Source organism: Podarcis cretensis (assembly GCF_951804945.1).
Source record: "Podarcis cretensis genome assembly, chromosome: 14".
Classification (NCBI taxonomy): domain Eukaryota; kingdom Metazoa; phylum Chordata; class Lepidosauria; order Squamata; family Lacertidae; genus Podarcis; species Podarcis cretensis.
This window is the reverse complement of record NC_137183.1, coordinates 47,202,123-47,215,252: the sequence shown is the minus strand read 5'-3', so window position 1 is coordinate 47,215,252 and position 13,130 is coordinate 47,202,123. Positions and strand designations below refer to the sequence as shown.

At 48.5% G+C, this 13,130-nt stretch overlaps 1 protein-coding gene across 3 annotated transcripts in view; it reads left to right on the top strand.

Moving 5' to 3' along the window:
* The window catches only part of CLEC16A (C-type lectin domain containing 16A), a 98,258-nt gene extending 87,628 nt beyond the window's left edge, over positions 1–10,630 (top strand). Inside the window, exons 23-24 of one of the 3 annotated variants that reach the window (XR_013833139.1) lie at positions 2,214–2,340; positions 9,453–9,588. Coding sequence is in view for 2 of the 3 variants with exons in the window: in XM_079953710.1 (XP_079809836.1) it covers positions 2,218–2,340; positions 9,453–9,766 (437 nt within the window). In the remaining variant the exon portion in view is untranslated. Of the gene's footprint in view, positions 1–2,213; positions 2,341–9,452 lie in introns of all 3 variants that reach the window. The other 2 variants (XM_079953710.1, XM_079953711.1) reach the window with 2 other exon arrangements.
* The last annotated feature ends 2,500 nt before the right edge of the window (positions 10,631–13,130 follow it).

Below are 13,130 nucleotides of genomic sequence, written 5' to 3'. Positions count from 1 at the left end.
CTTGGTCATTATTGCCTATTATTAATATTGTTGTGATTTCATTTCTTTTTCTAGTCCACCCCAGGATAGTTAACAATAAAATGCAACGTTAAAACCAAGTTAAAACCACAGTGTGGATAGATGACCCTCGGATAGATGACAATTCCTTGAACCTATTATATAATAAGATATGCAATTCAGCAGTAGACTGCCTTGTAGCCCACTGGTAGAGCACCTGCCTTTTACGCCAGAGGTCTCAGGTTCCATCTGTGGCATCTCCTGGCAGCACTAGGAAAAACCCCGTCTGAAACCCTGGAGGGTTGCTGCCAGTCAGTGTAGACAGTACTGATCTAGATGGACCAATGGGTCTGACTTTGGTATAAAGCAATGTTCTATGTTCTGATACGCTGCAAAAGCTGGGGAAAGTAAGTATTAAGCTGGCCCCTGAATGAGAATAATGTGCCGGGCAATCTGATCACAACAACGAGGGAGTTCCCTAGCCAGAGTGCCACCACAAAGAAGGCCCCGCTTCACCCACTCCCCTACCAGAGTCCCATTCACCAAGGGCACCACAAACAAGGGCCTCACTGGCAAAACGTGCAGCCCAGGCATGCCTGTGAGAGAGGCAGTCATTCAGCAATTTGGATTCCGCCAGCGCCTTGAATAGGACCCAGTCACTGACAGCCAGCACAGTGCTTCCAGGATTGCTGTAATGTGATCCCATCTTACTTTCCCTAAACCACAAACAGGCAGCAGTGCTCTGCACCGGCTGCAGCTTCCAGGCCGCCTTCAAGGGAAAAGCCCTCTGTAGAGTTCATTGCAGTAGTCAAGCCAGGCGGGGCTTATCAGAGCACAGACAACTGTAGGTGGTCATCCCCATCAGAGAAAGTAAAGTTTAGTCAGTGGGTATCAAAATGTGCTCGGGTCCTTGTTGCGAGTTTCGCGTAGGCATCTGGCTGGCCACACTGAGAGCAGGATTAGATGAGCCATTGACCTGATCCGGGCGAGCTCTTCTTAACGTTCTTATGATGACTGTCACCGCTATTGGCACTTTATCTCTGTATACATAATACGCTACTGAGTCTCCCAAGTGCTAGACGGACATTTTAGGCGTGTGGGGCTGCCATATTGCAGTCTGCCATTGCCGGTCTCCCTCGGCTTACAGAAGAGTTTCTAGTGTGGTTGGGAAAGGCTGCTGCTGCTGCTGCTTAGAACACACAAATTTGACTCCTCTCCCATGTCCTGTGTTGTTCTTCGAGTCTGAGCTCCAACCCTCTGTAGGAAACACATTCCGTCGACACGACCCTGGATCTTCCATCATGGCTGAATCCCACACACGACGATGTTTGTTGCACCTGCTGTTCTGTCTTGCTCTTTGTTCCACTGAAACGATGTTTTTCCAGAAATCTTCTGTGCTTGCAAAATTCCGTGGTGTTCTGTCTGTCTTCCCTCCCCGTTCTTTTTTTTTTTTTTAAATTGCTTCCCATTGGATCTTTTTTTCTTTTTTTTAAAGAAAAAAAAATGTGCTGCACTTAGCTTTGACTGTAATCCAAGTGCTGTATTTTACAGGCTTCCTTTCTCGAAAGGGTAGATTTATCTGACATCCTAATTTATCGTTCGCTCTGGGGGAGACGAAGCATCCTCCGGCAATTTATTACCATTAAGTGGGATGGAATATTGCTAACCCACGAGAAATCTGTAAAAAATTGCTCTTGCCTCTTTTTTAAGTGGGTCGTCGAGGTTCCCCTCCCCCCTTCCCCCTTCCCCATCATTTTGAACCCAAAAGCATTCCTGTTTCCTTCCCTGGCGCTTAGCCGCTGTCATCGCCTGGCAATCCTAAGTCGAGCCAACCTGAACACGTGGCATTCTTGAGGACGGTTTGTGTACTCGGTAACGGGCGGACCTCTTCTCGGCCTCTCGAGGCTTCCGAAGAGAGCGAGACTGCAGGATGCCAGCTGTTTGTGAGCATGTTTGTGGTGTTGGTGATGGTCGTTTTGATGTTTACGCTTAATACAGCCTCCCTGCAACCCCCTGGGGTACCTCCTGATCTTTTGGACCACAATTCCCGGCCGGCAGGCCTTGTGGCCCGAAACCTCTGGAGGGCACCTGGTTGGGGAAGGCTGCTATAACATGTCTTCTTCCTTCCCATCTCTGTGAGTCCCCACCCCATGCCCTCTCCCCACCCACCCAATTGTTAATGGCTTCATGTGATCTATTGCTGTGTTTTCCTCTAGTTAGGCCTGGCAGGAAAGGACGGCGGCGGGTCTTCAGTCTCTCGGAGGCTGACAGTCACGGTGGACACTGGGTTTAGGCCTTCCGGCAGCAGCTGCAGCAGCATCAATCCTTGCAAAATCCCTTCAGGCAGGTTTCTCCTTGGATGTGTGTGTGGTGTACAGCTCCCCTTCTCACTCCCCTCATCCTCTCCGAAAAAGAGATTACGGGGCCAAGGGAGTGTTGCTGCGATCCTCTTTCACGCATGCAGAAACAGCCAGCTGCTGTTCACAGTGCAGTATCTCACATCCAGGGTGTATAGAGGTCTTTTCCACCCTTCCTGGCTAATTCCGCTGAAAGAGAGCACCTTGGTTGTTCAGCCTGGCTTCACCCCACAGCCACTCCCTTGCTTTCTTCCTTGAAACAAAGAGCAGCTCTTCCCACTGGGTTGCAGGAAGGTTATCCAGGTCTCCACCGGAAAAAGGTGGTCCCAAGGTTCAAGATGCCAGACTCCTGTATCTTTTGGCTCTTGGGTAGTGTAAGGCTCTTACCTGGCACCTGAGCTGTCGGCAGCTTAGTGTTCGGCAACTGGGAACTCACCTGACAGCAGGTGATCAAGGGATGGAGGTGGGAGTATTTCTGCCCCCCTGCCATAGCTTCAAGCATCAGTTCAGATAGGTGAGAATGAACCCCAGTTCTCAGAACCTTTTAGCAGGAATTGGTTCAGGCAAGCTGTGTTCACAGCATGACGGAATTGGAGTTTTGTGTTTCCTTTCAGTTTTTTAAAAAATGTGTAAAGTCTGTGTTGCCGCTTTCTCTGTGTGTTGGACGCTTTTTGCCTCCCTTTCTTACAATATTGTTTGCCACCTGCTTTTATTTGCAGCCATTGTCCTTCGAGGCCATGATCAGTTTGCTTCTGTATATTTTGAGATCTGCCTTTTTCTTGCAAAGCGGGAAGCTTCCTTAGGTTCTCATGAGAATTTGAGGCACCCCCTCCATTTCCCCAGATCATTTAATGCCTGTCTCAGGGCATGGGGAAACCATGGCCCTCCTGAAGTTGCTAGACTACAACTCCCATCACCCCCTGACCATTGGCCACATTGACTGGAACTGAGTCCAGCAACATCTGAAGGTCTACAGCTTTCCAATCCCTCTCCAAACTCTTTAATTTGTCTAGTGCATCTTGCCATTCAGGTGCTGTTTGGTCCAAACACTGGTGGCAGTGGCAGGGACTTCATTTATTTACCTTTCAGGGGCATTTCTCTTTACACCAAAGTCAAAGCAAGTAAGGACAAGCATTTCAGGACAGAAAAGTGCTTTCCGCACAAACATTCAGGCATAGAAATTAACCCAGAAGGTGCTCCCTTTCCATTCTGACTTGATTTTCTCCACCCCATGCCTCTTCTTTATGCTTTGGGTGGATGAAGGCAGATAGGAAGCTTCCTTCTGCGTGCATTTTTGACATGTGAAGACTGACAGTGAGCCACACACATCTTGCAAATCTCCATCAGGCCACTTGCAGACCTTGCATGGCCGTGAAAAGCTAGATGTCCCTTGGATTATGCCACCCACCACCATCAGTCCTACTTTGCAACAGAGCTCGTCCAATTCTATCCCATAATTCTAGGGAAGAAGGCTGGTGTGACTATATAGCCTGCTGCATTGAGGAATGACAGCCAAAGATTCCCCGGCCTTCATCTTCGGCTCTCTTTGAATTGCGGCAATTTGAAGGGTGAATTTTACTTTACAGGGAAAGCTTCAGTCGATAGCATTGATCAGTCAATTAATCCTCATAGCCCAACTGAGAAGTGCTATAGAGATTGTGCTCATTAATTACTCAATGTCTCTCGGCTTGCCGGCATATCGGACAGCAGAGACTAGCATGGTCCCAGCGGGTACAGATTCCAGTAGTGCAAAAGAAAGAAACCTGTCAAAGCTGTCTCAGCAGTAACCCATCTTCTCCAGCAGCACCCCCCGCCCCCCGCAACAACCTGGTCCCCTCCAGTTTTTATTGGATCACTCCCCACATCATACCTGACCATTGGCCATTCTGTAGCTAATGGGAATAGTCAGCCAACAAAACCTGGATGGCACCAGTTTCGGGAAGGCTGATCCACACCCAACACTGAACTGTGCAGGGTGATTTTTAAGAGACTATTGGCTGAGGTACACGTTCTTACACAAGCCCTTGGGCAAGAAGCTAGAAAAGACCTCTTTGCTTCTCATACACATTCTGTGATGTCCTTGCCTATCCTAAGGTGCAGCTGGGAGTTGTGCCCAGAATCTCTTGTAATATTATAGGTGATCCTGGGGCACAGGATCCTGGGGCCCTTTCTTCCCGTGCTGCTTCATTGCAGGCCCTAAATGTTTTATTATTATTCATTTATTCATTGTTACATTTCTGCCCCACATTTACTTCAATCTCCCCATTTTATCCCCACAACACTGCTTTAAGGCTGTGAGACTGTGACTGGCCCGAGGTCACCCAGTGAGCTTCATGGCTGAGTAGGGATTTGAACCCTGGTCTCCCAGGTCCTAGTCTGACTTTCTAATCCCTGTGCTACAGGTGAACTTGCTTGTACAGTCTGGACAGTCCAGGCATGAAGGAAACGGTTAATAATAATAATAATAATAATAATATACCCCGCCTATCTGACAAGGTTGCCCCAACCACTCTGGGCAGCTTCCAACAAATATAAAAACACAGAAAGACATTAAAAACTTCCCTATACAGCACTGCCTTCAGATGTCTTCTAAAGATTGTATAGTTACAGTGGTGCCTTGGTTTTCGAACATAATCTGTTCTGGAAGACCGTTCAACTTCCAAAACTTTCAAAAACCAAGGTGCAAAGGACGGTCTGCAATTTCAATGGAGAAAATGGGGGGGGGGAGGACTCAGCGGAAGCCGTTCGTCTTCTGAGGCCCATTTGAAAACAGAAGCAATTACTTCCAGTTTTTCGGCATTCGAAAACCAAAACGTTCAGCTTCCGAGATATTTGTAAACCGAGGTACCACTGTACTTGTTTCCTTGACATCTGACAGGAGGGCGTTCCAAAGGGCGGGTGCCACTACCACGAAGACCCTCTGCCTGGTTCCCTATAAGTTCATGTATCGCAGTGAGGGAGCCGCCAGAAGGCCCTTGGAGCTAGATTTGTGCAGCCAGGAAGAGACTGGTCATACCCTGCTCTCCTTATTAGTGTCTATCCACTTCCAGAGACAGCGCCTGGACTGACAATTCGCGTGGGCTCAGTTTCACAACACATCATTCTAGTTCCCATTCTTCCTAGTGTCTTTTCCCCTTGGGCTTTAGAAGCCGCAGAAGCTGCCTTATTCCCAGGTCAAGCCAATGGTCCACCAACCGGCAGTGGCTCTCAAAAGGTTCTTCTAGTGCCGAGGATTGAACCTGAGACATTCTGCATGCGAGATGTTGTACCACTGGGCTGCAGCCCTTCTCCGTTCATTGTTATTTCCTTCTCCCACTCCCCTTACCAAGATAACTGAACTGGCTCCAATGGGCCAGACCGTTGTCCCATCTAGCCTAGCAAGATCTACTCCAGCTGGCTCTCCTTGGCAGAGAGAGAAGCCTTTCCAGGGATGGAACCTGATGTAATTGTTATTTTAAACATTAAAAAACCATGTTCTGTCAATGACCTCCCCATTACTGAAAACTGGCTGGAGTTTTACTCCCTCCCAGCTGACTTCCTTCACATGTTTGCATTAGCCCAGCTCCCTTGCTTCTGTGTGTACATAACTCCTCCCTCCCTCCCTCCTGTTCTTGCGGAACCCCCCCCCCAAACCTCCAACAGACTGTACAGAATCCCAAGCTCGAGAGTAGACATTCAGAGGACCTGCAATCTGCAATCTTCCATTGCGTCCTTCCCTCTGAACCTCTGCGATCAGGCATCCCCACCACTTTGCCAGCACAGACTGAAATGGTCTGCGCTGTATTTGCATTTTCAAATTCAAGGAAACGCTGGTGGTGGTTTCTCCCCCTCGCCCACTCTGAGCTGAAGCAACTCTGCCTTTTTCTCCTCTCCCTCCTTTTTTGGCACAAGCCCTGCATCTTTAAGCAGCAAAACACAAAAAACTTCTTAAAGGGGTGGCACACCCTCCCCCCGCTACATATCTACTCTTCAAAAATGTGGGAAGGTTTGGGGAGGGAGAGAAAGAGCAGTGGGTGTCACCATTTCCTTCACAGCTTTTGGTCTCCTTTCCTTACAGAGCCGCGGTTTGGGGCTGCCAAGCAAAGCAAAAATTAAGTTATATTTCCCGGACATTAAAAATATGCATTGGCTTGAAGTCCTCTTCTGTGAAAATAATAAGCATAACCAACCCTTTACCCATGAAAGGAACTGCTGTCTATCATTTCAACTCCACCCAGCTCTCTCATTTCACCCACTGTACTCAGGTTTAATTCTCAGCTTCCCTCTTCCCTTTTCTTCCACTGCTAGTTTTGGCTTTGTAGTGTTGTTTTTTTAAGTTATGCAGCACCCCTGCCTCTCTGTTGGATTTCTGTTAATTCTGCACAAGCAAGAGTTCCGTTTGAGAATGCCAAATCCATTGTGTCCACCACTCACTGCATTGCTTCGAGGGTCGTTCTGCAGATACCTTGTGCTGGAAGGGAGACATTGGAGTTGGTTTGCATTTGGCCAACTTGCCCAGTCCAACCTCCTGAAACAATATGCAAACCGAAGTGCTGCCAACTGTTTGAAATTTGCGCTTCTCTGAATTTTGCAATGCTGTTCTCCAGCCACCTAGTGCATTCAAAAATGTATATGCTGGGGCGAGATGTCCATTAAATTGCACACGATAGTGAAAACAGTGTACAAACTGCATTATGTCAGGTGGACGCGCTTGGAACAAAATGAGCATATGAGGCAGACTTGCACATCAAAATGTTCGAATTAGGAGGAAACTGCACTAAAAATGCTGGAGAATATCCATGAGGATTATTTTTTTTAATTGCACACTGAGAGCGGATAAGTTTTTAGAATAAGAAAGTGAATGATGCTTTCAGAACAGCAGGGTAAAAATATTTTTGTGGGAAGTGATAAGAGAGTGCTTTCTGAGGTCAGTGGGGTCCCCGGCTCTTTTAGAGGCCAGCAGTGTCGCATGATGCACTTAGAGGAGATTATGTGCCCATCTGAACCAAAATGCCTGGAGCAGTTGTCTCTTGGGTGTCACAAAAGCTGGGGATGTTCTGCAGCAGTCACACAACATTAAGGGAAACACAGCTACTGAAATTGCATTGCTTGGTGCAGCTATTTCCCTCTTTAGTCAAAGCTCACCTGTCCAGGGTTTCTTTCACCCAGTTTCTTTCTTTCTTCTGGACAAAGCCATCCATGCCTCTGTTGCTGTTCTTGTTTCCCAGAAATCTGCCTCTTTATGCCCAAGGGTCCTTGTACCCAGAAGTGCCTGGAATTGGGGGCTGCTTCTGTCAGTGGACACCCACAGGGGTCAGGGGTTGCTCCCTGAACAGTATCTTCAGTACCAACCAACATAAGAGGACCGAAAGTGAGATTGTGCAGGGACAATCTGTTAAAGCTTCACAGCCCATCATTGTTTTATTTCCTTCTAAACCTGCATTACAGTTTTAAACTTCTCAGAGAGGAAAGCAGGAAAGCCTGGAGGTAAGGATGGCAATAACAGTATCACAGAAATAACCACAAAGCAGCAGGAGGCATTAAAATATTATGCCGCAAACAAGTCAGCAAAAGATAGTAAGACCTTGCCTAAAAATGCAAATCCTTATCATGCTGTATTCTCAGTTGAGAGAGCTCGTCTTCCTCTTTGGCGATCACTCATAGCCAAGTAAGATTGTCTTCCATCGAGAAATGTCTAGCTAGTTAACAGTGTTTCTCAAACTTAGGTCCCCAGCTATTGTTGGACTACAACCCCCATCATCCCTAGCTAGCAGGACCAGCAGTCAGGAATGATGGGATTTGTAGTCCAACAACAGCTGGGGACCTAAGTTTGAGAAACACTGGAAGACACCATAGGTCAGCCTTCCCCCAGCCCTGGCCCCCTGCAGATGTTTTGTGCTACCACTCCCAGCAGCCTGCGCTGACGGATTGACGGGAGTTGTAGCGTGAACCATTTGGAGAGCGCCAGGATGAGGAAGTCTGTTGTAGGTGGACCTGGTGCCTCCCCTAGATGTGCCCCTTTCCTGATCTCAGCAAACGGAAAGAGAGAACAGTTGCAAATCAGAGGCCCTCTTTGTTGCTGGAGGGGCAAGGTCAAATTTTCATAGTCTTTTTTTTCAATTTCAATTTTTAAAAAGCCCTTTGAGAGTGGAATACGTTTTTAGAAGAAGGGATTAAATAATGCTGTCAAAACAGCAGGGTAAGAAGAATTTCGTAGGAAGAGATAAGAGGGTGAGTGAGGGAAGCCAGAGAAAGGCAAGGCGAGCAGAGTTTGCAAGTAAACACTGGAAATAAACACTGAGTTGGCAAAATTAAAACCACAATGTTGAGTTTTGGTATTTGCATGAAGGTTCTGCAGAACTAACCCTCCTTCCATGCTGGTTTTTTTTGTTGTTGTTTTAAGCTACAACAGCGCCTGGTTCTTGCCACGGGTGGAACGTAGTCAAGTAGCAGTTTCCACAGGTTAACTAGGACTAGAGCTGCACCGGGTCAGTGTCAGGCAGCTGTCTGTGTTGCTAGGGAGGCATGGGGAACCTTGTGCAATCTTTGGCCCTCCAGATCTCGCTGGACTACAAGTCCCATCAGCCCCAGCAAGTGCATCCAAAGATCAGGGATGATGGGAGTTGCAGTTCAGCAGCATCTGGGATGCCAAATCTCCCCCTGCACCTAAACTAGGTTATCATTGAACCCACAGGTAACTTGAGGCCAGACTGTGTCTGAACTGAGATTTGAGCCCAAGCCTCCTTTTCACCACCCTGAGAAATTTTGTTTGTTTGCCATGCACAATATTATCCTTTTACTGCAGCTATGCCCCAACTTTTTTCTCCAAGGAACTCGACGTGGTGCTCAAGGCAGTTTCTCCCTGTCCCCATTTAATCCCCACAACTATCCTGTGAGGTAGGTTAGGCTGAGAGGCAGAGACTGGCTTAACGTCACCCAGGGAGCTTCCTGGCTGAGTGGGGATGTGAACCCTAGCCTCCCAGGTCCTAGTCCAGCTCTCTTTGCCGCCTTGATTTCCATCTGAAGAGGCAGCCCTTTTCGGTTAACGATAATGCTCGTTACACCCAGGCATGTAATACGGTTCTTTTCCTTCTCTCTCTCTCTCATTCGCCTGAACAGATGACTCAGCAGCCACTGAGCAGCCTCAGGCATCCTCCGGTCACTTGCCGGCAGCGGACGACTCTTCTGCACACAACTCAAAGCCTGGCAAGAGGAGCACAGAAGCGGAAACGGCCAATTTATCTCCCAGCCTCATTCCTGCCCCGCAGCCCACCATCTCCCTCATCTCAAACGACAGCACGGACACCTTGAGCGTGGAGTCCCTGACGCTGGTCCCGCCCATTGACACGGACAGTATTCTTGCCGTCGGCGGGAATCAGCCGCCAGCCGCTGAACCAGGTGTTTCCACAGAGACCGACGGAGAACAAACTTAGCCGTGCGTCAAACTGTGGCTCAGAGCGTCGGGGATGCGAGCGAGCAAGCACTCTCCTTGTTCCCGCGAGTAGTTGAGCCAGCAGAGGCATCACTGGCTGCTTAGCGACGTCCCTCAACCCGTGTCCATCTGCGTCTCTTGATGAAAATTCAGCGTGCGAGGCGGGCTTTTAAAAATAAAGATGGGAGGAACCTCAAACCTCAGTGCAGGACTGGCCTTGCACGCTGGTGTTGCAGAGAGGCGGGAGGAAGGAATTTAAGGGAATTGGTGGCGGACGGTATTTTGGAAGTACCTGGCTGCTGCTTCCTCTTTTCTGTTGCTTGTTTTTAATGCCACTGTCACAGTCCCACCTTCAAAAGCCATGACTGCAACCGAGCAAACTAAACTCTGTCGTGATCCGAACCAGTTTTCTGTCCATGGGGTGCTTTTCCACTTCATTTGGAGGAAAGGGTTGTAGACCAAGGAACTTTAGTAGGGTGTGTGTGTGTGTGTGTGTGTGTGTGTGTGTGTGTGTGTGTGTCCCATTTGGGCAAAACTTCCTTCTAGCCTGCTGAGTTCTAGTTTTCGTTTTGTTCGGAGGCATGAGCATTCTGTTGGAAATCCCAGCCAAGCTGGCCGCTTGTATTTATAGCACTGTAAAACTTTAATATCCAACTTGCGTGTATTCTGTGTCTGAAATAATTTTAACTTGAAGTTGTACGCACATCTGTTGGCGGGGGGTGGGGTGGTTTTGCAAGCAAACACGAGAAATTCGGGTCTTTGGCATAACTCTAAAGGGCTTTATTTGGAGGAACACATGGGGGAATTGCGGGCAAAGTTTTGTGTAAGAGATTTCAGAGGAATGTAAAATATTTTAGCATACTGATGTCCTCGTTTATTTTGTGGCTTCTTTGTCGTCGTCCTTGGTGCTCTCCTGCCGCGGCAGCCTTCAGGAGGAACTTTGTTTATATCCTCATAAATCCAGTTCACATCCTACTGGCATTAGTTTCTGGGTACCACCATGCATTCTACTCACTTCTCAAGCAGGTAAAGAGACCTGCCCTACCATTAAACAGAGTGAGGCAGCTGCCTCGGGGGGCAGATGCTCAGGGAGAACAAGCAGCAGCCCCTCACTTGTCCCCCAGGATCTCTTAAGGCAGCCAGTTACCCCAGTGAAGGAAGCTGTCGTCACCAGGGTTAAAATAAGCTTCAAGTGCCAGTTCAGTTGGATGCTTTAGGTAGAATGAGAAGGCAGCCTCTAGTCCAGTGGTTCTCAACCTGTGGGTCCCCAGATGTTGTTGGACTACAACTCCCATCATCCCTGAGCTCTGGCCTTTCTAGCTAGGGTGATGGGAGTTGTAGTTCAACAACATTTGGGGACCCACAGGTTGAGAAAGGCTGCTCTAGTCCTTTGCTAGCTAATTGTTCTATTATGTTTCACACCTGTAAGGTCCTAGCAGTGTTTGGGATTCAGCAATTGAGTCCCATAAGCAGAAGCCCTGTGCAAGGACTTCTATTTACACAGCGGGGCTGTCCCCCCGTGTGCCCCCCAAAATTGGGAAAGGAAGGGGAGGGGGGATTGTTTTATCTGGCAAGCTGCAATGCTTGTCCTGGCAGAATGATAGACATAGTGCAATGTAGAATTCCTCCCAGCATTAAATCAATTAAATTAATAGTCAAGCGCAGGGGTCAGCGGACTTTTTCAGCAGGGGGCCGGTCCACTGTCCCGCAGACCTTGTGGGGGGCCAGACTATATGGGGGGGGGGAGAACAAATTCCTATGCCCCACAAATAACCCAGAGATGCATTTTGAATACCGTATTTTTTGCTCTATAGGACGCACCCGACCATAAGACACACCTAGTTTTAGAGGGGGAGAACAAGAAAAAAAAATCTCTCTCTCTCTGCGCAGCGCCCCTTCAGCTAAGTGGCAGGAGAGGGAAAGTTGTGCAGCACCTCTCCAGCGAAGCGAAGCCAGGAGAGCAAGAGGGATTTGTGCGCACCGATCCCTCTCACTTTCCTGGATTCAGCGAAAGCAACGCAAAGCCTCCGGAGCGCAGCAGGAACTCCCACTGTGCTCCGGAGGTTTTGGGCAGCTATCCCTGAAGCCAGGAGAGCGAGAGAGGTCGGTGCGCACCAACCTCTCTCACTCTCCAGGCTTCAGCGAAAGCAACGCAAAGCTTCCGGAGCGCAGCGGGATCTCCCGCTGCGCTCCAGAGGCTTTGCGTTGCTTTCGCTGAAGCCATGGAGCCTGCATTCGCTCCATAAGACGCACACACATTTCCCCTCAATTTTTGGAGTGGGAAAAGTGTGTCTTATAGAGCAAAAAATACGGTAAAAGGACACATTCTACTCATGTAAAAACACACTGACTCCCGGTCTGTCCGCAGGCTGGATTGAGGTGGTGATTGGGCCAGATCCAGCCCCCGGGGCCTTGGCTTGCCTACCCATGGTCAAGAGAATAGGACGGGACCTAAAATCTTCAGCATCAAGGATAAGAGGTGCATTGTCAGCAAACATTGGAAACGATGTCATGAAGGTTCCACATTGCCCCTTAGTGAGGAGGGAGCGCCACAAGTTGAGGACTGTCGTAGAGAAAGCCTCTCCTACCCTGTCGCCCTTTGAACTTCTACCAAGAGGTCCCCCTCTTCTGATCTCAACACTGTAGGGAAGGATGCAATCTTTCAGATGTTTGGGGCCAAAGTCATTTAGGGCTTTGAACGCTAATGTGAAAACCTTGAATCAAGCCCAGAGACAAACTGGTAACTGGCTGTTTTAAAACTGGCGTTGTATGAGTCCTATAAGGAACCCCAGCAAGTAATCTGGCCCCTGCATTTTGGACTAGTTGAAGTTTCTGAGTCATCTTCAGCAGATGCACATTACAATAATCCAGTCTGGAAGTTAGCTGAGCATCAAATACAGGGGCCAAGTCATCTCTGTCCAAAAGTACAGGCAGCCCCTTTGCTGCCTGATCCTCCAGTGATAGCCCAGGAGAACTAGCCAAGATGACTATATTCTTCCCTCCACCTGCTGAGACAGGAATGCTCCTGAAAAGCAGATCCTGAAGTCCACAGGAGGAGACAGTGTTCTTGTGCTCAGGTCATCTGAGGATCACGGCAGTTTGTAATGCAGTGGTACCTCGGTTTAAGAACAGTCCTGTTTACGAACGATTCGGTTTACGAACTCCGCAAAACCGGAAGTAGTGTCCTGGTTTACCAACTTTACCTTGGTCTTAGAATGGAATCCAAATGGTGGAAGGGCACTGGTGGCAGGAGGCCTCATTAGGGAAAGCATGCCTTAGTTTAAGAACAGTTTCGGTTTAAGAACGGAAGTCCGGAATGGGTTAAGTTTGTAAACCGAGTTACCACTGTATTGTAATAATGGTTG